Genomic DNA, 25,225 nt, shown 5'->3' with positions numbered 1-25,225 from the left:
TGGCTATGGGAGTCGGAATTTTGTCCTCATAGTCTAAAGTTTTGAAAAGTGTATTTGCATTTCTCATTATTACTGATTGCAAATCTAGTTGAAACTGTCAGTTATTGAATGAGCAGAATTTAGTCAGTACCATTCGTCCATTTTCACATGCAAATGATAGATAAAATATAGCATTGACTTATTTACCCAACACCAGTTGTATACCAGATTTCTACTAAATCTTGCCTAGAAGCATGCAAATCTGTTAAAGAAATCCACTTTCTATTTGACAAGTATTTAAGTCTGGACTTTTTGCCTGTTGCAGCACTAGCAGCCAGCAGGCTAATACTTGCAAAAAACCTTGACAGTTCAAAGGTTAAATGTGTGGCTGCTGGCTAATTCCTACTAACCAGCCACCACAGAAAAACTGGGAGGAGAGCTATGGGGTCAATGAAATCCTTCCTGTACTCCTATCTGATGGCTGCTCACCCATTTCCCTCAGTAATATCTTGGCGTTTTCATTTAACGGAATAAGGGGGACCTGTGTCTGCCCAGTAGTTAGGAGATTAAATGGTCACAAAACACTCCTAAAAGTACAGGGGGAGGAGGGAACAGTACCATGCTTTACCTTTAGTATAGTATTTCACAGGTGATGAGTGGTGCCTTTTTTCCCCCCAGACATTTCAATCTTCTTTACATCAGATAAGATAATCTTGTTTATAATATATAATCTTGGTCTGAGAGGCCTTTAGATCCTTTTTTTTTTTTTTTATGTATTTTTTTTTTTTGCAAATTCCAAGCAGACGTCCGTGTGTCTTTTAGTGAGGAGAGGCTTCCATCTGCCTAATTGGTGAAGATTTGCACCTTCCGCTAAGTTTCTCCCATTTCCACTCATGATCTCTGGAGCTCACTCAGAATGACCATCAGGTTTTTGGTCACCTATCTTATTGAGGCCTTTCTTCCTGATTGCTTGGTTTGTCCGGGCAGCCAGCTCTAGCACGAGACCTGGTTGTTCTTCCATTTAAGAATTATGGAAGCTACTGTGTTCTTTGGCATCTTCATGTCCAATCAGTGTAATTTTCCACAAGTGAACTCCAATCGTAGGGTAGAAACCTCTCAAAGATGATCCAGGAAGATGGGATGCATGTGAACTAAAGTGCCATAGCAAACGGTCTGAATATTTGTCAATGGCAATGTGATATTAAAAAGAGAAAACTGAAATAAGTTTGCACAATTTTTAAATACTGGGCTTTTGCTTTGTCATGGAGGTTTTGAGTGTAGATTGACGTGGAAAAAAAATTAACTTGTAGCATAAGGCTGCAGCGTGAACATTTTTACTTTTTGAATGCACAGTGTTTATAGTGAATTATAATCCTTGAACATTAGAATAAACACTGTTGACACCTACTGGTGTACCTAATGCTATTATAAGAAAACCTCGTATTAAACCTCCTAAAAAAACAGCCACAGCTACTGGTGTAACAAGGGCCTGTTAGAATTATTGAGGCTGGGTTTTTCTGGCATTTGGTAACTTTCCTCTGCAGTGTCCATGTATCCTTGATGTTGAGCTTTGACCAGTGACCGCTGTTCTTTATAACCATGCAGTGCAGATTTGTGGTGTATGCTTTTATTTCGAACACTCTTCCTTTTTCTTGTAATCAATAGACCCGTGCTCTTGTTTCTGACAAATTGGCCTCTTTGAACATCTGCTTTTAAAACGGACACATGCAACTAATTGTCTCTCCACTGCTCCTGACATAATCCGGGAGGCAGGAGTTCTCCCTAACTGTTTCACTGACCACTCCCTAGTGTACTGTATGCACAAAAATAAAGGCTTCTAAATCCTCCCCCAGGGTTATAATCACACATCTATTAAGAAGATTAATCTTGAAACCTTTATAAATGATCTTTAGAAGCTCCAATGGCACAGATAGTCTAATCCCAGATCTAGACTGTGAATTTACTGATTTTTTTTTTCCAGTCTGAGCTCTTGCAAATTTGGAATATACATGAACTGCTGTGTAAAGTGTGAGTAAAAGGGAACATCTGGCTAGGGTTACAGCTGACCTCATTCAAATGTATCAGTGTAGAGATTCGTTGTGGTCAAAGTTCAAACTTACCGGTTCAATTAACGATTACTGTATCTACAGACAATGCCGAAATGCATGCATAAAACAAAAATGGCAAAGGCCCAATATTTTCAATGGAAACTTGAATAACATATTAAACTCAAACATCTGGGAAATCATAAGTAACATTCAAACCTCCACTGTCAAAATGGACAACCAAACCATGGAACACCCCCTAGATATAGCTATTGCCTTAATAATTATTTTGTTGGATGTGCCACCACCTTGATTGCTAAGCTAACTTAAATTACAAATGCGGATAAGGCTCAGCTAAATTTGCAAATACCTGATTTAGAGAAACTCCATTTTAGACGTGTGTCTGTTAGCATCATTAATAAACACCTTAATTATCTAAAAACAAAAAACCAGTGTGGACCTGATCAAATCCTGGCAATATTGCTGAAGCTCACTGCACCGGTAATTGCCAGACCAGTCACAAATTTAATTAATGAATCCTTGGTGACTAGATACACACCCAAACTTTGGATGGCTTCAAGAGTAGTACCATAAACGTGGTGACGATACTTTGATATCAAACTACCGACTGATATCATTGCTCCCTGTATTGTCAAAAATCTTGAAAAAAATGTGTTAACATGCAACTATGTGAGTATTATCAACAATCAAGCTATTTAACCCCTGATCAACCAGGCTTTCGTCCAAATCACTCAACTACAACTGCACTCTTAAAAGTTTGCAACAACATCCAGACTGGCATGACCTAACTTGAGCTATTTTCCTTGAATTTGTCAAAACCTTTTGACCCAGTAGACCACAGCATTTTATTGCAAAAACGTAAACTCTGGTATTAGTGATTATCTGCTAACCTGATTTAAGTCATATGTATTGGATCGATCGCAATATGTGTCCATTTCTGACAGCGCCTCCCTCTCCCGGTCACGTGTGGTGTTCCCCAAGGCGCCATACTCTGCTGCCTATTATTCACATTATTAAGTGTTCTTGCATAGCAAGACCACTTAATGTTATCTCACATATATTATTATTATTATTCTTATTATAGCCATATTTACCACCCTAACTCCTCCCACAGTTTTTACACTACATAGACCGGAATATACCGAAACGTGCGGATTGTTCCCGATTGGATTGCTATTACTTTGTGGAACGTTTCGCTGAATGGTTCACAAAATATCGTCGTTCTTGTGGCGAAATTGGTCCCATAGGAATGAATAGCAACATTTTCAAAACTAGAGTGGGAGCTGGCACAAGCTGAAAAATCAGGACATGATTTCTAAACTGCCACCACTCCCTCATTTTCAAGCCCACCTACACAAATCTTATATCAAAACGTTCAGCTATCCCTGCTGTCACTAAAAATGTCCACGGCTAAGCCATAGTCCTGATAGTTTTCACAATATGACCACTTGTTTGCAACTCACGCTGTCCATTGACATTCATTGAAACTCCACTCTAGCCAGCTCAAATTTGAAGGGCAATTTCTAAACTGCGACTGTGCCTTCATTGTTAATATTTCAGAGACCTACTATGCATCAAAACGTAGGTCTGGGTCTTGTGATTCTCACAATATAAAGCTCTTCGCTGTAGGATTTATAGTTTTTAAAATACGACCGTTTGAAGATGGCAACCGCCAAAATACTCTGACCTGTGCCAGGCTGCAGCAGCAAGTGATGTCATAGACAGGGCCTTTTGTACACCTGCTAATGTTTTTATAAATGTATGTTTTTATGTAACTTTGAAGCACTTTGGGCAACAACGTTGCAATTAAATGTGCTATATAAATAAATAATAAGTTATTCTGCCCACTCCAGTTGTAGACTACTGGTGCAGGCAAGAACACTTCACACAATTTCCCCAGAAATTGTAGCTTTTCTAGTTAATATATGATCTGCCTAATGTCTGCAAAGCCTCCACTGTACACATATACGCAGACAACACCGTATGCTATGCTAGCAAACCAAATTTACTGCAGCTTGAGGCTGTGCTACAAGACCAGTTCACAGATGTAGAAAAGTGGATTGCGGACAACAAACTTTTCTTAAACATTGTCACAGTGATCTTTGCATAAAATAAAAAATTCACAGCCGTACATCAAAACAAAATCAAATGGTATACTGACCACAGTTCGTTCTTTCAAATATCTATTTATGTTGCTAGACCCCAATCTATCTTTTGACCTCCACGTAGAAAAACTCTCATCAAAACTTGGTACCCTGTACCGAAACAAATCCTGAATATGCCCCACGGTATGAAAACAGATTGAGCAACAAATGCTCATGCCGGACTTTGAATGTGGGGATGTAGTGTATGCACCTGTGCAGTAAACCCAACTTCATAAACTTACAATGTTGTATAACTTATTCTCTACCAGTTAAATATAACTTATTTCTACCAGAATGTAATTACATGATCCACAATTGTGACATGCTAAAAAGCTAAACAGGCTATCGCTGAAATCCAGAAGCACCCTCCATCTTTCCAGCCTTGCATTTAAGAGTTTTTTTTTATTTTTTTTGTGATGCTCCCACCCTGCCGCAGTTGAATGCTCTTCCCAGCTGTTCCCACCTCCGATCCAGTACCAGCACTTTATGTAGTATGCCGCATTATGAAAAGAAAGTAGCTTGATCTTCATTTTCCTACAGAGCACCGCAATTATGGAATAGCCTCACAGACACAATTAAATCTTAATCCACACTAAAATTCTCTGTCAACATATCTCAGTACAGAATGCACCTGTAATCGTGGTAAATTATATTTCTGAAACCAGGGGGCTGCACTTACATGAACATGCATAAATGGGGTGCTGCTGGGGGCCAATCTACACAATACACATGATCCAGCGCACTCACTTATCCACTAAACAGGAAACTTCAATGCTGACAGATTTTTTTGTTGTTGTTGAAATCCTAATATAGACAAAAATAATGGTGATTTAGCTACATTATATGATCATACATTGCATTAGCCTGCCACAACGTCAATGTACTCCATTCTTGGCAGGTCCTACTCTAGCAGCCTAATGTTTGCTCTTATTAGATTAACCCACTTACTTGGGGGGAAAATTCCATCCGGGGCTCTCTGCAGTACAAGGCTAAATAGGGCCCTGGAATGAGGCACCTGTGATAGGGATGGGTGCAAAACCAAGGAGTTTGCTAGACTCCCCCAAAAAATAAAAATATATATATATACACATACATACCTGGGTTTTTTTTTTTTTATTCTTTATTTTCATTGTGCATGAAATAACAATAGGCGAGCAGAGCCACAATAGCAGCTGCAGGCTTTTCATAACATTTTTACAAATTAAATTGTGGCAGATTAAACAGCACTTTTTTTTTTTTTTTTAAAAGCAAACATGCAAATATCTATCGCTATGACAATAGTAGATATATATAGATTCACTAAGCTATACAAGCCTATGAATTGTCAAGTTTAGTTACGTTTAAGATTATATTAAATGAAGCGAACATGCAAATTTCTAGCGTTATGACAATAGTAGATATATATATATAGATTCACTAAGCTATACAAGCCTATGAATTGTCAAGTTTAGTTACGTTTAAGATTATATTAAATGTTATATCATGTCTATAGCATTGCAATTCTGAGGATGGCAAACGTTAACACTTTTGATATGTTTACAACTGTGTAAATTCTCTTTTTAGTTAGGAATCAAAATGATTAAACAAGATTTACAAGAGATAGTAGTAACCACTGAGAACCTCAAATCTTACAAGCAGAGAAAAGGAGATAGTCTCCACTGCACAGTGCTTCCTTAACCCCTTAAGGACCAAAGTTCTGGAATAAAAGGGAATCATGACATGTCACACATGTCATGTGTCCTTAAGGGGTTAAATGTATTGCTAAGCTATTTGGTAAATACAGCCCACCTTGTTTCAAGAGAACCGTGGGTTAATCCCAGGGTTGCTTAGGCATTGTCTGGGGGTGGGAGGCTGATGCAATATGAGCAACATTATTGTACATGGGAATTTCTATGGTTGAGGACTGTGACTGCGCGGCACATATCAAATGTTTACAGAGTAAAAGAAAGTAAATTAAAAAAGAAAACACAGACTAAGATGAAACATGCTAATAAGGCATATCAATATGGAGCTGTACGCTGGCTATTAAACCTCTTCGCAGGGTAGGAGAGTCCATCGGTAGGTAGTTGGTCGGAGATGCTAGGGGTGGTAGTCCCAAAAAGTGCTGTCCGAGTGGGGGATGTGGAAAAAAGGCAAGTTACTCAGCCAATGCCCCCTCTCGCGGCCCATTCCTTCCATGTGCTAGAGGGTGCCGTTGGGGATTGCCATAGCGTGTCCCTGGGTGTCATCAAGCCAGAGCTCCGCATGGGTGGCAGCTTGTGGGGACAAACTCGCCGCTGGACAGGTCCCTTCATGGTTGAGGAGGCTGAGCGGGGTGAGAGATGGCTCCATTGCTTCGCACCGCTCGGGCACTTTGTTTGTTTCTGCCGTCTGGTCACTGAGCACCGGGCGTATACGGCATTTTCACTGTCAGCCGAGCGAAGTAAGGCAGTCTTCCAGCTCCTGGTGTATACTATGGGCTGCCCCTGGGGGCCAGTAGCCATGGTGCTTCGTGTTTTCCCCTTTGAAGGGTAGTGAAGTGTCTTGCCTGGCTGCCGTTGCAGGTGGCAACGTGGTCTCCTTCTGCGCGGGCAATGCTTTGGGGCTGGGCCCCTAACCATCTTCTTAACGGGCAGACGGACACTTGGCACTGTTAGTGTGGGAGCCGCTGGTGTCGGAAGTCGTGCAGTTCGGCTAGCCATTCTGTTCCAGAATTGGTCACAGATCGCGTCAAATCTGGCCTTGAAACGAGTGCTCCATTCCTGGCTCTCTAGATCTGCTTGGGAGTGTGGAGGCCCTGCTGCGGCAGCCATTTTGGGTACTTCGCTTAGTTGCATGCTTGTCGCTGAAGGTATGTGCTGTGGAGACAGGCTTACCCAGTGGGGACCGGGATAACCCCCACCGGTCCAGGGGGGGGGGGGGGGTACTGTAGGGCCCTGCTGTGGGCTGCAGAGCGAGGAGATCGGCCGCTCTCCCTCTTGCCAGCCATTCTGTATGCCTCGGTCACCGTAGCTTGGGGTCTCGGGTGGGTAGGTCGTCGATTAGGGTGTCCAGAGGTGCACCCCGAGAATCCCCGTTCAATTATGCCCCTTTAGAGTGGGTTTTGCCAGGTTTACGGGGTATTTTCCCCAAAATCAGGCATATATTGCAGGAGCTGAGATTTGGCACGTCCACTCTGCTTGGCAGCTAGGCTCCGCCCCCCCATACCTGGGTTTTTAACATGCATAAATGTGGTGCTGTTGATGTTGAAGCAGGCTTGTGCAATGTATGATCATATAATGTAACTAAACCCCCATTATCTTTGCCTAGATAAGTGTTTAAAATTTTTTTTATTAAATCTGTCAACATTGAAGTTGCTGTTTAGTGGATAAGTGAGTGCGCTGGATCTTGTTAATTATATTTCTTACTTGTTCTGTGTTAAATTTATGTGTATTTTAATATTACGTTGTATTTTTAATATTCTACAGTACCCTATGCAATGTTTGAGGGGCCAAGCCATACTTAAAAACCAAGGAAATCTCAATGTATTTTCCCTGTAAAATATTTTCTAAATAAATATAAAGTGACTCACCTGGGCAGTCAACCAAATTCACGTTCTAAGTTAAAGGCCTTCTTTGGCTCTTTAATCTCCCTACCCCATGCTACTTTATCACTTCTGCCAATTCGTTGTACCACATCTACAACTTCTTGTGTCACCTGCTCTCAACCTGCCAGATTCTGCACCCTGTCATACAACTTCTTGTCACCCACACTCAGTCACTGATTTGGCCATTATCTGTACCATCAATCCGCTACATGCCCCCCCCCCCCCCCCCCCCCCCCCCCCCCATGTTTATCACTAAAGCTGTTGTTTGAAGGTCTAGACTCTTGATGTGGATGTACTTTTACAATGGTTTATCATTTTTCATCACTGTGATCAGTATCGTTCATGTTTCTAAATAGAATAGTTTTATACTCTCCTGCTGCAGGTGCTGGTACCACTTGTGCTCTTGCAGAGACTTCTTCTGGAGCTCACGAGACGGGGGGAGCAAACCTTGGAGGTCCTTGTACAACTTGGGGTGCGATATATAGAAGAACTATCTTCAGACTATATTATCCAGCAAGGAGGATGGGTAAGTTCTTGATACCAAAACAACTTTAGCTAAAGTGAGTGGTTAATGTGTATAGATCATGCCCTTGCAGTCTCGCACTTCCTGTAAAGAGAGATCTATTGTAAATTCTGTTTAATTTAGAATTAATTTTTTTTTTGTCAATCTTTGTTTTTATTGAGGCATAGATTAAGACGTTACAGAATGCAAAACAGAGGGTTAGAGCACATCAATGCATGGTATACAAGTCATATTCAGTGCCCCTACACCCACATGGGTCAGCCTCTTTTTATATGTTTAGATAGCAATGCAGGTTTTACTACAGAATGCAAAGCAGGGGGTTAGTGCATATTAACGCATGGTATACAAGTCCTATTGCATAGTGAGGTAACTTGCTAAGCTGTGGTTACAGGACTTTAAGCTGGTATAGAGGTAAATGTTAAATACAAGTAGAGTTGTATGGCCACATAAGTGGGGAACAAGCAAAGCTCACACGTCAAATGCTTGTGTACAGGAGTTAAAGAAAAGCAGAGATATCTGACGTGGTGTATAACAGTAAGTTAGATGGTTATTATTCGCTTGTATGTTATGTTAGGTTGCTACGCGTGGTGCCAATTTAGAAATTCTTATCTCCTGCTCTGTTAACAGTCTTCTAGACCCTGCAGGAGCTTCCTGTGTGTGATTAAAGTTTACAGAGTATGAGATAAAAACTTCTAAAGGAAGTTGACATCTGATTGAAAATGAGCCCATTGTTTTCATGCAGGCTCTGTCAGTCATCGCCAGGAGAGGTGTGGCTATGGCTGCATAAACAGAAACAAAAGTGATTTATCTCCTAAATGGCAGTGAATTGAGCAGTGAGACTGCACTAAAATTTCTTAAACTAAATTTAATTTGTTGCCTATGGAGCACCATTAACTTTTACCTCTCTCATGCTGTCATACAGTTATTACAAAAAAACAAACTTGTGATTATTCTTTGTGTTTACTTTAGTTTTGTAAATAATACTTAGGGCTTCAAGATGGCAAAATAAATGTCTGGTTCCCTGTGCCGATGTGTCAGATTATCAGCATTGCAGACCTATCTCAAGTACTCTTTAACTTTATAAAGAAAGAGTAATAAAGTCACTCCCTCTTAGACGTTACTGTCCGTATCATAGAGCTTTAATTATAGGCATGCCAACACACCGCTAGCCAAAAGAAATTTGTTAAACATACTTTGAGCTCCGACTGTGTGGACACTGCCAGCTTCACCTTCATCTATCCCAGATTATAGGCAGGGATTAGATAAGCCATTCTATCAAGCTGGTTGCCACTGCACAGATTGTGATGTCGCTCACTGAAAATCTCAGATGAGAGGGGGTTATTTTTTGATGGATTAAGCTGTGCATGTTTCAGTCCAGTACAGCTGTCACATGTAGAAAACTCTGATCCATCCTATTCACCTCTGGACTGTTACTGCTAGCTGTTTTGAGCGTTTTTAATGCTCCCTTATTTCCCCCCCTGCAGGCCAGTCCCTGCTTTGCACGTATGTTATTAAATATTAACTTGTTTTATGCCAGTGACTGCTCAGCTGTTATTTTTTTTATTTTTTTAAGTGCAAGTTCAGTTTTCTTGAAAAAACTCATTTTGTGGCAGGGGTATTTTCAGCCTCGGAGATAGTTAAAGAACACTATAGTGCCGAGAATACAAACCTGTATTCCTTAACTATAGTGCTGAAGTTGCTGTTTAGTTGACTGGCGCTCATCTATGCAGTAAAAATTTGATTTTACTCACCTTATGTTTTTCCTATGCCATGCCGGTCTCACAGCGGCTGGCTCTGCCTCCATGGATGAGATCATCAATGTTGATGATCTGAGCCAATCTATGTGAAAGCATTGGGAGGCTACTTTGCATACGCAGCAAAATGCGGCGCTCCACTAATCCGCATCTCCTTATAGAGATGCAGGGAGTCAATGTATCTCTATGGAGAACAATCAGCACCTCCATGAGACACAAAACACTGCACACTGTGCAGAACTGGACTAGAAAGCACCTCTAGTGGCCATCTGCGTGTTACTAGCCAATAATCTAAACACTTTTTCTCTGAAAAATCGTGTTCAGAGTGACACTAGAACAACTACATTAAGCGGATAGTGGTTCAGGTGACTATAGTCACCAAAAGCCTCTTCTTTTTATTTTTGTGTGCCTTGTAAAACTGGCAGAATATAGTATACCTTGATTTATTAAGGATACAACATCATTCCTATTTTGGAACAAGGTAGAATAATTGAACTCTCTATGAATTTAATTAGCTGTAGTCACATCACCGGCTAAACAGCTTTTAGTGGAAATGCCATATATCTAAAAAAAAAAAAAAAAAAAGTAAAATAAAAAAATGAGTTCATACTGCTTTTACAGCAATAATGCTCCAAAGCACCAGGGGAGATCTAATCCACAACATCCAGAGGGCCGAAACTTGGTCTAGAACTCTGGACCAAGGTTTGTCTAAAATGTAGATCCACAGATGTTTTCCATGATTTGCTATTGTAAAGAACCATGGCATTTGTAATTCTGCAACGTTTGGGAAGCTACAGTTTGAGCTTTCCTGGTCTAGACCCTCTGCATGTTGTGGGAATATAACTTCCATAACCCTGTTGGACCTTTTATGAGCCTGAGAAATCAAAAACAACTGTAACACTACAGAGTTACTTTGGATTGACTGATTAATTCCTAATGTTGGTACTGTGTTCATTAAAATGTAAAACAAAACTCGATATTTAAAAAATTTTCGGCAATCTTTTATACAGCAGTTCTGACAGTGTTTTCAAATGCAGCCTGTTTTAGCAACCAGCAGGCTAATGTGTTGCATTGTTTATGTAACAAGATGAACTCTACCTGTGCATAAGAAACTCTTTTCATGTGAAGTGGAAAACAAAGTGGAACTTCATATTAACATTTTTTCACTGTGAAATATGAGCCACGCTTTTCTACTGGATCTGATGCAATGTGCAAAGATTTGTCAATGCCATTAATATATATGTAGAAGATATTCAATTCCCAGTTTTATCTTGGAGAAAAAAATGCCCTGAGAATGTTAATCAAAGAAAATAAATGGAAACCTCATGAACATGGAAATACCTGAATCCTTTATGTCAACTATGCTTTTTTTTTTTTTATCTGTCTCGGCTCTGAGTCACATGGCCTCAGCCTAAAATTAATCATTTCCAAAGACAACAAATCGAGCTTTAAATGCTAAAATAATAAGTTCTGAGCAGTGTAGGCACACTAACCACTAGATACAAATATGGTGGCTATGGTGCCCTTAGGTTGTGATTGACGATTCAAAGTCAAACAGAAAAATCTTTTAAAGCGTCCAACCTTGAGTTTTGGTTAAACTATAAATGCTTCAGCAGCACTGGTCCACGTACAGTACAAAAATACCACGCTCCATCTTATTTGTTAAAATACATCTTTTATTAAACATGAAGTATTACATTGGAACGCATTGTGTAGATGGGACCCCAAAGGAAGAAGATTTTAACGCAGTTTGTGCCGTACAAGGCACTTGCTTAGAGTTTAGTTAACCTCTCAGCTTGACTAAGAACTGCAGGTCGACGCTCACAGCCTAATGTTACCATAACCGTACATTAACTTTTAGTGCTCTGTGTGTTTCTTTAAGGCTCTTGGTTAGTGTAGAAACACTGTTTCTAATTCTTTAAATGTAGGAGCATCACTCATGTGTGCCTGTTTCCCTTGTTTATAAGTAGTTATAGCCCAACATGGGATCTAGTCTCACTCTCTTTTTACAAACATTGTGTTCTGGGTGAGCATGATTAAATATTAACATATGAGAAACCCCATATACTAAAATATTCCAGGATTGGGGGGGTTTCAAATCCTATTCCAAAGGGGATTTTTTAAATGCAGACTAGTTTGGGAGCTACAGATATAAATGTGGAAGTCGTTTTTTTTTTTCTCCTCCAATTTCATTACACCTTCTGTAGTATTTGTTGCTGATTTTTCAGTTCGTGTTTACTGAAGTAGCCAGCTCCTGCAAGATGGTGTAAGTTGCCATTATCTATTGATTACTCATTGTTGTGCTTTTTCATCCTGGCTCCTGCCAACCCTTGCTCTCTGACTTCACTTATCCGAATGCTGCATTTTCCCAGCACTGTTTTGGCATCAGATGCCTGTTTGCCCTGCAGCTCAGTTAGAGCATAAACAAATCTGGGTCGCTCTGCTCGTACACATTCTGTGCTCGTGCCTGACTCCCTACATTCTGCTACTCCTGGGTGTAGTGCAGCTGTATTCAGCTTCCTACTCTTCTCTGGACACTGCAGCAGCCCAGCTGCCACATCTGGTAAGAGCAAGCTTATAGCTGACCTTCATCTGTACTTCTTCAAATGGTGGTGTAATGTATAGGATTTTTTTATTTGTTGTCTAAGATTTTGTGTTCTGTAACCTGTTTGACGTTGATGTTAGTGAGATAACACTTTGACAGCCCCTATACTCATCAGTGTAGGTTGTTACAGATTCTTCTTAACCAGCACCAGAAAAAAAAAATGTTTCCCAGTCATTTAACCCCTCGGTTGAAGAAAGACTGTCTGCGTTATGTCGGCCCTACATTTGCTATTTTTTTTTAGAAATGCTTGTTCTTTCTCCATATGTTTGTTTTTGCAACATGTTATGTATTTTATTAGTCCTGTATAAGAAAATTAGTGACTCCCTGCGAATTGTTTCATTATTTTAGTGAATTTGTAAAAGGCAGCATTGGGCATTTGATTGGCTAAAGGACATCATTTTGTTCTTCTTTTATTAATCTCTTCAACATCTAGGATTGGTCATTTCCAACTATAACTACAAATGTATTGCTGCTTAGTTGCAGTAATAGGCTTATGAACTATTACGTTAGTTGCATATATATATATATATAATTAAACGGACTAACAAATCTAAAGTTTGGATTTACTTCTTTAATCTCTAAAATGAATGGCAGACTACCTAGAGTGTCTATACATCTTAGTACAGGGTATATGAATATTTAGTAAACACCTTTCTATGTTTTATTTTTGTTTATCTTGTAAATCCTGTAACTGCATCTAGCTGGACTCCCCTCCTCCCATTGTATAGGATATTTTACTAAAAGTGGTGATAGGCATCTGACAACCTGATGACATACAAGTCTACCACAAGGATGCTTTATGGCAGGGGTGCTATATAACACTTAATGTTAGCATTATGTCAATATTACAGTATACACTTTGCATTACGTGGTTTTCACCTATACACGCTGAGAAAAGTGATAGCCATAATTAATGGCTAACATTAGGTAGAGGTTGGCTGTTAATGAGAGATATAGTTGGAAAAACTGCTGTTCCCATTGTCACTGAAAAATAGTTAAGTATAGCAAAACAATAAATAATCAAAGTGAATTCAAGGTAACTTTCAAAAGTAGCTAAAGTGTGGAGGTACATCTGACTCAGAGAACTTAAGGCTTTTGGCCTTAAATTTTAAATTCACTTACATTTTTCACTTAAGTAAATAACCCCTTTGGTAGAATGTACACAACATGCAGCTATAGGTTAACTGGCACATAACAACCTTCCCACAGGTTGTTAATCCTTTGATTGCTATGCATGCGCAGGAATTTGTCTATTTCTTTTTAAAATAAATTGGAGATCCCAAAACTGTGTTAGGCTAGTGGCCATCACCCACGAAGCTCCTGGCTGTTAAGGACAGGATTATTTACAGTTTGCCCCTCTATTTCGTTTATTGTATTGCCTCAGGGTAATTTTGGTCTACAAGAAGCGTTGCAGAACTGTTCTCTGTAGCCCATTGTACCATGTTATCCTGAATGTAAGATGTTCTGTGCCACAAATGATCACATCACTTTGTGCTAACCGCGAAGATATCAACCCAACTTCTTACATTATGGACAAGGACTCAAAATGATACTAGGTTCAGTTGCTGTGTATAGCTGGGAGATGTTTAACCTTTTAAATATCAGATGTGTTTAGATTTCTGGCACTTATTTGGTAGTCGGTTTCTGAACTACCAGTGTTAAAAGTTAAGCTTTTAGCAATTTTATTTTATTTAGGCACCTTCTCTTCTTGCTAAAATACATTGCAGACTATTTCTCTGCTGTATTATGTTCTTCTTGCTTTGTGTGTGTTAATTTGTTTATTTCTATATACGTATTTATATCATATGTATCCAATGCTCTTTTATTTCTGTCTATTTAAAATATAATGCACTTGTATCCAGTCTTTGATTACTCCTCTCTGTCCTTGTGTAGGCTGCAATTCTATGTTAATCCAGTTTCGTTTAGTTTTTTATCTAGACCATTATTGGACTCAGCCTGCATATACAGTTGTGCTCTCTCTATGGCACTCAGAAGCATGTTGTGTTGACAAGACAAATAATTGATAAAAGGTCATTAACTATCTCAATATAGCTAAAGTGAACACACCAGAAAGCTCTTCTTACAAAACACCCATGCACCCACCAAAACGATGCTTCATGAGAAGTGTAAAGTATTTCACATCTCCTCAAATATTTAAATGATTTCTGTATTCAGTAAATATTGAGGTGTTATGATGGTTACATTTTTAAAGTGTGTCAGATATACAAGTGACGCAAGGAAATGCATTGTTATAAACCAGTCGTAAAGCCCACTCCTCACTTGTTCTTTTTAAATGCATAAAGGAGAAATGTAAGCTGTTTGAACTCAGTTCATCAAGCTCATGGAGATTATTTCCTGGCTGACCACTGTAGGAGTTGTATTTAATCAGTCTAAGGGCCACACTTGGAATACTGGAATTGAGAAGCACAAAAGTAGACTATGAAGCTTGCACTGGGCAAATTGGGAGGCAATTGAAAAGAGAAAAGAAAGCTCTGTGAGGAAATTCCTCCCACATCTGCTCTTTTCAGCTCTCACAAAACCGCCAGGACCTGATCCTACCCACCTCATCACTTCTGCTCAACTGCTCGGCTAATGCTTGCACGGTCATGCCATTTTACAGGGAGAGGAAAAGGCTTAGGTGCAAACCATTCTGATGCAGTTTTCTGTGTTCCCTCTAACATGGAAACGTTTCATGGTCAGTCTCACGCACCAAATATTCTCATAGTGGACCTGTGTGTATGTATGTGTATATATCTATGTATGTGTGTATATATATATATATATATATATATATATGTGTATATATATATATGTATGTATATATATATATAGAAATACAGTATCTCACAAGAATGAGTACACCCCTCACATTTTTGAAAATATTTTATTATATCTTTTCATCTGACAACACTGAAGAAATGACACTCTGCTACAATGTAAAGTAGTAAGTGTACAGCCTGTATAACCATGTAAATTTGCTGTCCCCTCAAAATAACTCCACACACAACCATCAATGTCTAAACCGTTGGCAATAAAAGTAAGTACACCCCTAAGTGGAAATGTCCAAATTGGGCCCAAAGTGTCAATATTTTATGTGGCTACCATTTTTCCTCTCCGGTGTCATGTGACTCGTTGGTGTTACAAGATCTTAGGTGTGAATGGGGAGCAGGTGTGTTAAATTTGGTGTTATTGCTTTCACACTCTCTCATACTGGTCACTGGAAGTTCAACATGGCACCTCATGGCAAAGAACTCTCGGAGTATCTGAAAAAAAGCATTATTGCTTCAGATAAAGATGGCCTAGGCTATAAGAAGATTGCCAAGACCCTGAAACTGGACTGCAGCATGGTGGGCAAGACCATACAGTGGTTTCACAGGACAGGTTCCACTCAGAACAGCCCTCGCCATGGTCAACCAAAGAAGTTGAGTGCACGTGCTCAGCGTCATATTCAGAGGTTGTCTTTGGGAAATAGACGTATGTGTGCTGCCAGCATTGCTGCAGAGGTTGAAGGGGTGGTGGGTCAGCCTGTCATTGCTCAGACCATACACCGCACACTGCATCACATTGGTCTGCATGCCTGTTGTCCCATAAGGAAGCCTCTTCTAAAGATGATGCACAAGAAAGCCTGCAAACAGTTTGCTGAAGACAAGCAGACTAAGGACATGGATTACTGGAACCATGTCCTGTGGTCCGATGAGACCAAGATATAATTATTTGGTTCAGATGGTGTCAAGCGTGTGTGGTGGCAACCAGATGAGGAGTACAAAGACGTGTGTCTTCCCTACAGTTAAGCATGGTGGTGGGAGTGTCATGGTCTTGGTCCACCATGCTGCAGCCCAGTTTCAGGCTCTTGGCAATCTTCTTATATAACACCAAATTTAGCACACCTGCTCCCCATTCACACCTGAGATCTTGTAACAGCAACGAGTCACATGACACGGGGAGGGAAAATAGTAGCCACACAAAATATTGACACTTTTTGCCCAATTTGGACATTTCCACTTAAGGGTGTACTCACTTTTTTTGCCAACGGTTTAGACATTAATGGCTGTGTGTTGAGTTATTTTGAGTGGAAAGCAAATTTACACTGTTATACGGGCTGTACACTTACTACTTTACATTGCAGCAGAGTGTCATTTCTTCAGTGTTATCACATGAAAAGATATAAAATATTTACAAAAATATGAGGGATGTACTCTCTTTTTGTGAGATACTGTGTGTGTGTATATTTATAATACAATGTTAAACAAAAATCTGCACACCAGTCAAGCATAAGACTTGCTTTTTCCACAGAAATCACAAATTTGCAGGGATGTCACTACCACAAAGGATTCTGGGTGGACATATGCAAATTAGTTTAATGAATCACATTTTGCCTCATTCCATTTTAAACATGGATTCATTTGAGTCTGTGTTTGCTGTACACAACAGCTTTGAAACACAACTTAAATATGCAAAGCCAGTGAACTACTCGTGGACAGCTGTTTCATTGTTAATGCAAATCATCAGCATGAGGTTCTTTACTGGCTTTGCAATTGAGGCTTGGTATTGCTTGGGAAGCAAAAACCAAATAGGTTATGGTGGGGAAAGAATTGTGATTGAAAACCCCTTCCACCTAAAGTCTGTGTATAGTTAATACAATGTTAAACAAAAATCTGCACACCAGTCAAGCCATAATATCTCTCTCTCTCTCTCTCTCTCTCTCTCTCTCTCTCTCTCATCGCAACACTGATTTTGTATTTTATTTTTTTTCTTTAAGCTACTCCAATATTTCTTGTAACTATTAATATGTGAAAAAATAATTAAGTCTTCCTGCTGTTTTGCTGACATTCATTTTTTTAAACTTTGGTTTAAAAGGCATTGTTAAAAGCTGTTGCTAAAGTGATAGTCCATGACAGCTGGATGTAAATCCTCACTGCTTACTTTCATATAATAATCTGCCAGGGAAATTATGGTGACTTAGAAGTCAATCTAAGTCAATCTTTTCCTTGCATTATAAGTCAGTCTAAAGCTAAGTACAAGAACAACATTGTATAATTAAAAGGTTATGGTGCAAAGAGCACTCTTCGTCGTGTGTCTCAGATGTCAGAACAGGAATTTTTACTTTCCCCTTTACAGTGTGAAACCTCTCCAACATTAGCATGGTTCATGAACATGCTTTACGCACAACTACAATAGACAATCCACTCCTTCCCTGTGGGTGGACACGTGCAGTCAGAGGTTCGGCATTTCGCTGCACCTACCCTGGTTCACAGGGCTTTGAGTACTTTCACTCATCCTATGCAACCCAGGTCTAAACTACAACTCTGATAACTATGTTCGTACAAAGACCCCGTAGGCCAGAATAAGAGTCTCTTTATGGACACATAGGAGTTTGTTGCTGGAAGTTGTGGAAGTGCAGCAGCTTTTAAAACTTTAAAGGCAATTTGTACAAGTATATTAGGTATGTAGCATTATAGGTAATAATCTACATAATATGCATTATATTTCGGAGGTCAAGTCCTGCCAATTGTCCCTTTTTAAAGTTCTAATCAAAATCACAAAATTAGGAAGTGGGTAAAATCAAGCTTCTTTTTAGTTGACCGTTTTGGACTGAATTTTGCAGTGTTCCATGTTCACCACATTGTAAAGTATCATTGTGCACTGAGCACATCATTCTTTTTACCATCCATCCATCTCCTATCCAGATTGGTTGTTATGTAATAGACTTGCCTGCCTTGGGCGAAGATACAGAGGATATTGCTGTTAGTTTTCCAAGCATTCCTTTGGTTTAAGATTCTGTATTTTAATATAAGACAAATATACAAGCCCAGTACCACAATGAGCTTTGAAGGTTATACTTCAGATTGTCATTTTAAGCTTCCCGTTTTTGTCTGTTTAGTGCTTCTTTTTTTTTATTTGCTGAACTAATTTTTATTTTTATTAGGGTGTGTAAGCTAACAAGGGAATATTAACAATGCAATAAGAGATATTGGGATTGGGAGGGGAGGAGGAGGAGGGGGGGGGGGGGGCACATAAGGAAGACCTTGGGAAGAAATTGAATTGAAATGTGGAAAGGAGATCTAGTCTCCAGAAGGTGTAGACGCAGTGAGAGCTGGTAAATGTGGAAACAGGATAGGGAAGGAAAGTTTGCAAAGAGAACTAATTCAAAGTGTAACATCAGGTTAGCTCCTTGTGTAACAATTAAGTATTTTAATGGCTATACTTATATATCTGTATTGTTTAAAGGGACACTGTAGACACTCAGAGCACTTAATGGTATTGCAGGTTTAAGGGTTCTCACAGAGTTTCATTGGATGTCCTCGAGTTTTGCATTTGGACACCCAACATTTCAAAGTCTCCACAGAAAATCGTGCTTTCCTGTAGGGATGCTCTAATCTAATGCACGCTGCGCTTGGCGTGCATTTGCATTAGTTTCCCACATCGGCATGACGTCACTGGAGGAGGAGACCAAACTAACTGTGTAAAATTTTCTTAACCCTTAAATCACCAGATGATGTGGGGAATCTCAAGAAATACAGAGGGACACTGTAACACTAGGAATACAGTTTTGTATTACTAACACTGTAATTTTCCCTTTAATCGTTAGGTCTTCTACATTCCCAGTCTAAAAATGAAAACGTTTTATTAGTATTGTGACACCATTTTACATCTGATGGTAAACTATTTCAGATTTTCAAAATGGTTTTATATATACACTAATAAATGATCATACAAAATTAGCTCTGTATTTAATTGGCACAAATGCCAGCAAATATTGTGATAATAGAAAAAAAAATGGTTTAAAATGTAACAATCTGCCACCTTTCAAATTGTTCCTTGCATAGAGCTATATGTTTCAAATGTAGCCATCACTGAACTTTATCATGTTTTGTGGTGGGAAGATTAGTCTGAAAAGTTTTTCCGGTAGGAGTTAAAATGATCCCTGAACATTTACCACGCGGAAAGTGAGAAAACAAAAGGAACAGAAACACGTTGGACACGAACAGGGTCCATCTTCATTTTAATTTTTTTTTACACAATACATGCTATTCTATAACCAGGACATGGATAAGTCATACAATGTCCGTTTCCTTATAAAATCTGGACTGCTCACCTGCTGAGTAAAACTGATCATAAAGTGATGTTTTGGAGTTTGCATTATGAACGAGTTCCTATGAAAGAAGAGTTGTGTAAAACTTAATGAACTTACCGTTGGCACATCATAAGATGGTATTCCTTGCAGTTGTTCCAGCATATTGATGGTACTTCTCAGCCCCTTTGAGAGATAGTTACAGTCTCTCAAGTCACTTACTGTAGAATTAAAGTAATCTTTATCCAATAACTGATGTCAGAACATCTCCAAAACTCTTGGATCAGTCTCTAGGGTCTTTTGAAACACATTACTGCTTTCAAAACCTGGGTCCTGAGAGGCTTAGTCTGCATTTTGTACATTTTAAAATGATCTTAATGTACAAATTAATGCACACCTTTCTTCAACACATGGGCTTACTTGATGCGTGGAGACTACAACACCCAGATACCAGGGACTATTCATTCTACTCAGCACCACACAACACGTACTCCAGAATCGATAACATTCTCCTCAATGGAGCAGGCATGACCAAACTCATACACTCAGAGATCAACAGCATCACATGGTCTGACCATGCCGACATATCGGTCACACTAGGGAAACTACACTATCACACAACCTGGACTTGGAAACTTAACGCAAACCTACTCAATGATGAGGAGATACTTCTCGCCACCCGGGCAACAATCACAGACTATTTTAGCAACAATGACACAGGCGACGTAAATCCGACGATCATATGGGCAGCTCACAAATCAGTCCTGAGAGGCCACTTCATCCGAACAGCCACCCATAACAAAAAAGCAAAAACAAAACGCCTCCTAGAACTCCAAACTGCTCTACGGAGAATAGAACACCAACACAAACACAACCCCACCACAGCCAAATTTAACAAACTTCAGGCACTCAGACACTCAATCAGAGAACTATCAATAGCAGACGTAGCACACGCTATCCTACGATCCCGACGCCTCTTCGACACGAGAGCCAATAAGATGGACACACTATTAGCCCGGACACTCAGACCCTGACAAGATTCCAAACCCATCACCATGATCCGTAACTCCACTAACACAGTAGTTAACACACCAAGAGACATCAACCTAGCATTCACGGACTACTTTCGCAGACTATACGACCATACTCCACGAAACGAGATAGCACATGCCCAACTACTCACAAGTATCAACGACTTCTTGACACACACAGACCTACCAAGGTTAACAACAGAAGAAGCAGACACCCTACAAGAGCCTATAACTCAAGAAGAATCTCTACACTACAGCGGCAATCTCTACACTACAAGGCAATAAAGCGCCTGGACCTGACGGATACGACATGACCTATTACAAAAAATTCAAAGAAGAATTAGTACCCCCTCTCACTAAATTATATAACCACTTTCTACAGGGAGGGACCCCAGACCGAGACATGGCTACCGCCAATGTAATACTACTATCAAAACCAAACAAAGACTCTACCCTAGCTCCGAACTACAGGGCAATATCCCTAATCAATTTGGACTTAAAAATATTCGCAAAAATCCTATCTCTACGATTAACACCTCTCTTGACCAAACTAGTACACCCGGATCAGGTCGGCTTCATGCCAGGACGACAGCTATATGAAAACACCCGCCGTGGGGCAGACCTGATCTGGTACATGTCCAACTCCGACACCCCCTCCCTCGCCCTCTCCCTAGACGCCGAAAAGGCTTTTGACAGAGTCCAATGGCCATTCCTATTCCAGCTACTTGAATCACAAGGCTTCCTAGAAACATACCTTAGTGCAATTAAGGCCCTATATACAGACCTACAAGCACAAACAATCATACCTGGAGCCCCCAGGACCCCCGTCCCTGTGCGAAATGGGACACAACAAGGGTGTCCCTTGTCGCCCCTACTATTCGCGCTAGTTCTGGAACCCCTACTACAATCCATTAGAACAGACCCGCTGCGGGGTTGCGGTTACCGGGGCACCTATATCCATATGTGGTGGGAATGTCCAAAACTCACCGGCGTCTGGAGGTCGGTAGAGGACCTCCTGAGGCAGACGTTCAACAGACCCCTGCGTAAGGACCCTTGGGTGTACCTGCTGAATAGGTCTCTGGAGGGCTGGACCAGGAGGGAACAAAAGTTGGTGCACAAGATAACCCTGAGCGCACGCCGGGCTATAGCGACCACGTGGCTTTCCCCAGAAGGCCCCGATTTTTCCGGAGTGACGTCTAGGATTAGAGAGTGTAGAATCATGGACGACTTGACTGCAAGAGTGCGAGGGACAGCAGGTTCGTTTCAAAAGATTTGGGAGCCATGGGACAGTAGTCCACTGGGCTCGGGTTGAGCTTGACGGCATCTTATCTAGTGACAGTAGGCGGGGTCTCGCGCAGGAAGCCCCCCTCCGCACCCTTTTCCTTCCTCCTTTTTTATTTTTTCCCTTCCCCTTCCTCTCCCTACATCTAACCTGCTCTCTATTTTTTAGACAGCTGCTCTACTTCTAAATTTCTCTCTCTCACCTTACTATATTTTTCCACCTTTCTTAGTCTCGTTTTTTTCTTTGTGTTAATTTTCTTATCTTTCTTGTTTCTTGCACCCCTCCCTCTGGACTCTCCATGGGAGGTGGAGTTAATGTTACACCTTTATCAGACCCGGAGACGCGGTTGGACGAGCAATGTAATCCATGCGTAAGTTGGGCATTGATGGAGACTGGTAACTCGGCCTGACTGCCGCGCCGGTAGCACTCTATACCACCTCACTATCAGCAGCGGTCGCCTTGGGCAATGGCAAATGATAGGCACGTTATGACGAGTTACATGTATATTGTATGGGCGGGAACACTGGCTGTATTGTATCGAAACTTACCCTGAAGATGTTCCGGGCCTTTCCCAGAGTCTGCAAGCCTCTTCTTAAGTCTTAAGTAAAAGTTTAACATTGGAGGTGAGAATGCCTATACTTGACACAAAGGACTTTGGTCCTGTCCATGTATGGAAAGCTACATGCTATCCAACTCAACATTAACCGACTGAGTCGTATTCCTTTATTGTTCCTTTCTTTGTTATAATCTAAAAATTGTGCTGTGCCCACCTGTTATTCAGTTGAATATTGTAAATTGCACTCAGAAGCTGGTGTAGCTTTGAGTAAATGTTGGTGATGCATGCACGACAAAAATAAAGAATAAAAAAAAAAAAAACAGACCCGCTGATACAGGGCATACAAATAGGAAACAAACAATTCAAAGTAACGGCATACGCCAATGACGTACTATTAACACTGTCTGACACGATACGATCCATGGACCGACTAGACACACTCTTACTACAATATGGAGAAGTCTCCAGATACAAGGTCAACCTCACCAAATCGACAGCCATGCCCATCCACCTGCAAGAACAAGAGGCATCATATATAAAGCATAAACACCAACTAAGGATAAACCATGAATCGCTAACATATATCTAGGAATACAACTTACAGCTGACCCCACTGCACTATACAGACACAACTACACACCCCTCTTGCACACCATAAAAAACGACTTAGACAAATGGACAGACAAACCCATCACATGGCAAATGAACGTCATGCCCAGACTCTTATTCCTCTTTCAAGCACTACTGATCAGGGTCACCAGAAAAGATCATATGGCAGAGGAAAAAACCTAGAATAGCCAGAGCCATACTATACAACCCTAAACCACGGGGAGGACTAGGATTGCCCTACTTACATAACTACTACGTAGCAGCACAACTGGCCCAAATAGCACACTGGCACTGCTCAATAGACCAACGCAGATGGGTAGACATAGAATCCCTAATGACTGGCACGGACCTACCTCAATTTTTAATATGGACACCCAGAGAACACAGGATGATAATTAGAACCACCTGGCCAGCCATCCTCCACTCAATAAGCCTCTGTGACCAGGTAGCACAGAAATATAAACTCATGAACACCCCAAGCCCGATGACTCCAATATTCCGGAATAGAGCATTCCCACCAGGACTCAGGGCTCGCGATTTCAAAGGCATAGAAACCACAGGGCTACAACGCTACATACACCTATACATCGACAAAGAATTAGTAACATACGACCACCTAAAATCCCTAGCTCCGCTGCAAACCAGAGATTTTATCCTCTACATTCAAATCAGAGACTTTGCACAAACCGCCACGGTTAAAGCAGCGACAACCAAGAACTTAACATTCTTCGAACGCATATGCTTTAAAGAAACCATGCCAATGAAACTCATCTCACTACTCTATAGCCACATCTGCACAGAGTCAGGGACATGGGGGACAATAACATACACAGACCGGTGGGAAGCAGACCTAGGGGACACACTGGAGGGGATAGACTGGCAAAACATTTGGGAAGCATGCACAAAAACATCTATCTGCACCTCCCTACAAGAGCAAGCTTACAAAACACTCTTTAGGTGGTATACAACCCCTGTCAAGCAATGCCACATGCAAATCAGCCCCTCAGACACCTGCTGGCGTACGTGCGGGGAAAAAGGCACTTACATTCACATGTGGTGGCACTGTCCAAAGGTTACCTTGTTCTGGAGGGAGGTAGTGGCCATGGGCTCCCGTCTCCTGAACAAAAGACTCACGCCCGACCCCTGGGCTTGCCTACTCTCCCGACCTACAGACGGACTAGACAGATATGAACAGAGACTACTAAACATACCTAGCAGCCCGTAGAGCCCTGGCTCAACAATGGATACAGCTGGAGACACCACCTTTATCCCTAGTAATGGCTAAAGTTAAAGACAACTATTTAATGGACAAAATGACAGCCCAGGTCCGCAACACCATGACAGCCTTTAACCGGGTATGGGCACCATAGGAACAATATAAAGAATTACTCCACTACGGAGCTAAAGGGTAGGGAGTAGACGCTCACCCCCACCACCGAACAACTAAAGGGCTCCCACACCCCTAAAGGAGAGGACGACTCATTCTCAAACGAGGCCAGACTGACGCAAACCAGGAATAACTCTACAAAAAAAAAACTCACTTGTACCCATCTTTGTACACATATTGTTACAATTGTAACATAATCCAATCACACATGTACGTTATGTTATATCGTTAAAGTTGAAAAAAAACAAAACAAACGAAAATATATAAGCTTACACTTCATATAATTGATATGTCAATGTACTGCTATACTGTCTGTTTGACAATAAATAAAGAATTCAATAAAATAAAATGATCTTAATATAAATAAATCTAGAGCATTCTAATAAATGAAAGTAATGCTTACCTGCAGGTCACTAAACAAACTAATTGTTACATTATGGCCCAGTATTCCTGGACATTGACTGTCATTAACACATTACCTGGTTGTTGGTAGTAGCTATTGGACTTTAGATCGTATTCACTAAATTTCAAATTATATTGAAGTCTAAATTGCAAAAAAAGTAGGCTAAATTAGATCTTAGTGAGTGATTTTCTAAATTTTAGCCAAGGGGGATTTGTACACTAAACTTTTACTCAATATAGTCTAAAAACT

At 40.5% G+C, this 25,225-nt stretch overlaps 1 protein-coding gene across 1 annotated transcript in view; it reads left to right on the top strand.

Moving 5' to 3' along the window:
* BCL2L13 (BCL2 like 13) overlaps window positions 1-25,225 on the top strand; it is a 92,538-nt gene that overhangs the window by 56,494 nt on the left and 10,819 nt on the right. Inside the window, exon 6 of the mRNA XM_063447650.1 lies at window positions 8,137-8,280. Within this exon, the coding sequence (XP_063303720.1) occupies window positions 8,137-8,280 (144 nt within the window). The remainder of the gene's footprint in view (window positions 1-8,136; window positions 8,281-25,225) is intronic.

Source organism: Pelobates fuscus, chromosome 3 (genome assembly GCF_036172605.1).
Source record: "Pelobates fuscus isolate aPelFus1 chromosome 3, aPelFus1.pri, whole genome shotgun sequence".
Classification (NCBI taxonomy): Eukaryota; Metazoa; Chordata; class Amphibia; order Anura; family Pelobatidae; genus Pelobates; species Pelobates fuscus.
Note: the sequence above shows the minus strand (reverse complement) of the source record. Positions and strands in the feature narration are given on the sequence as shown.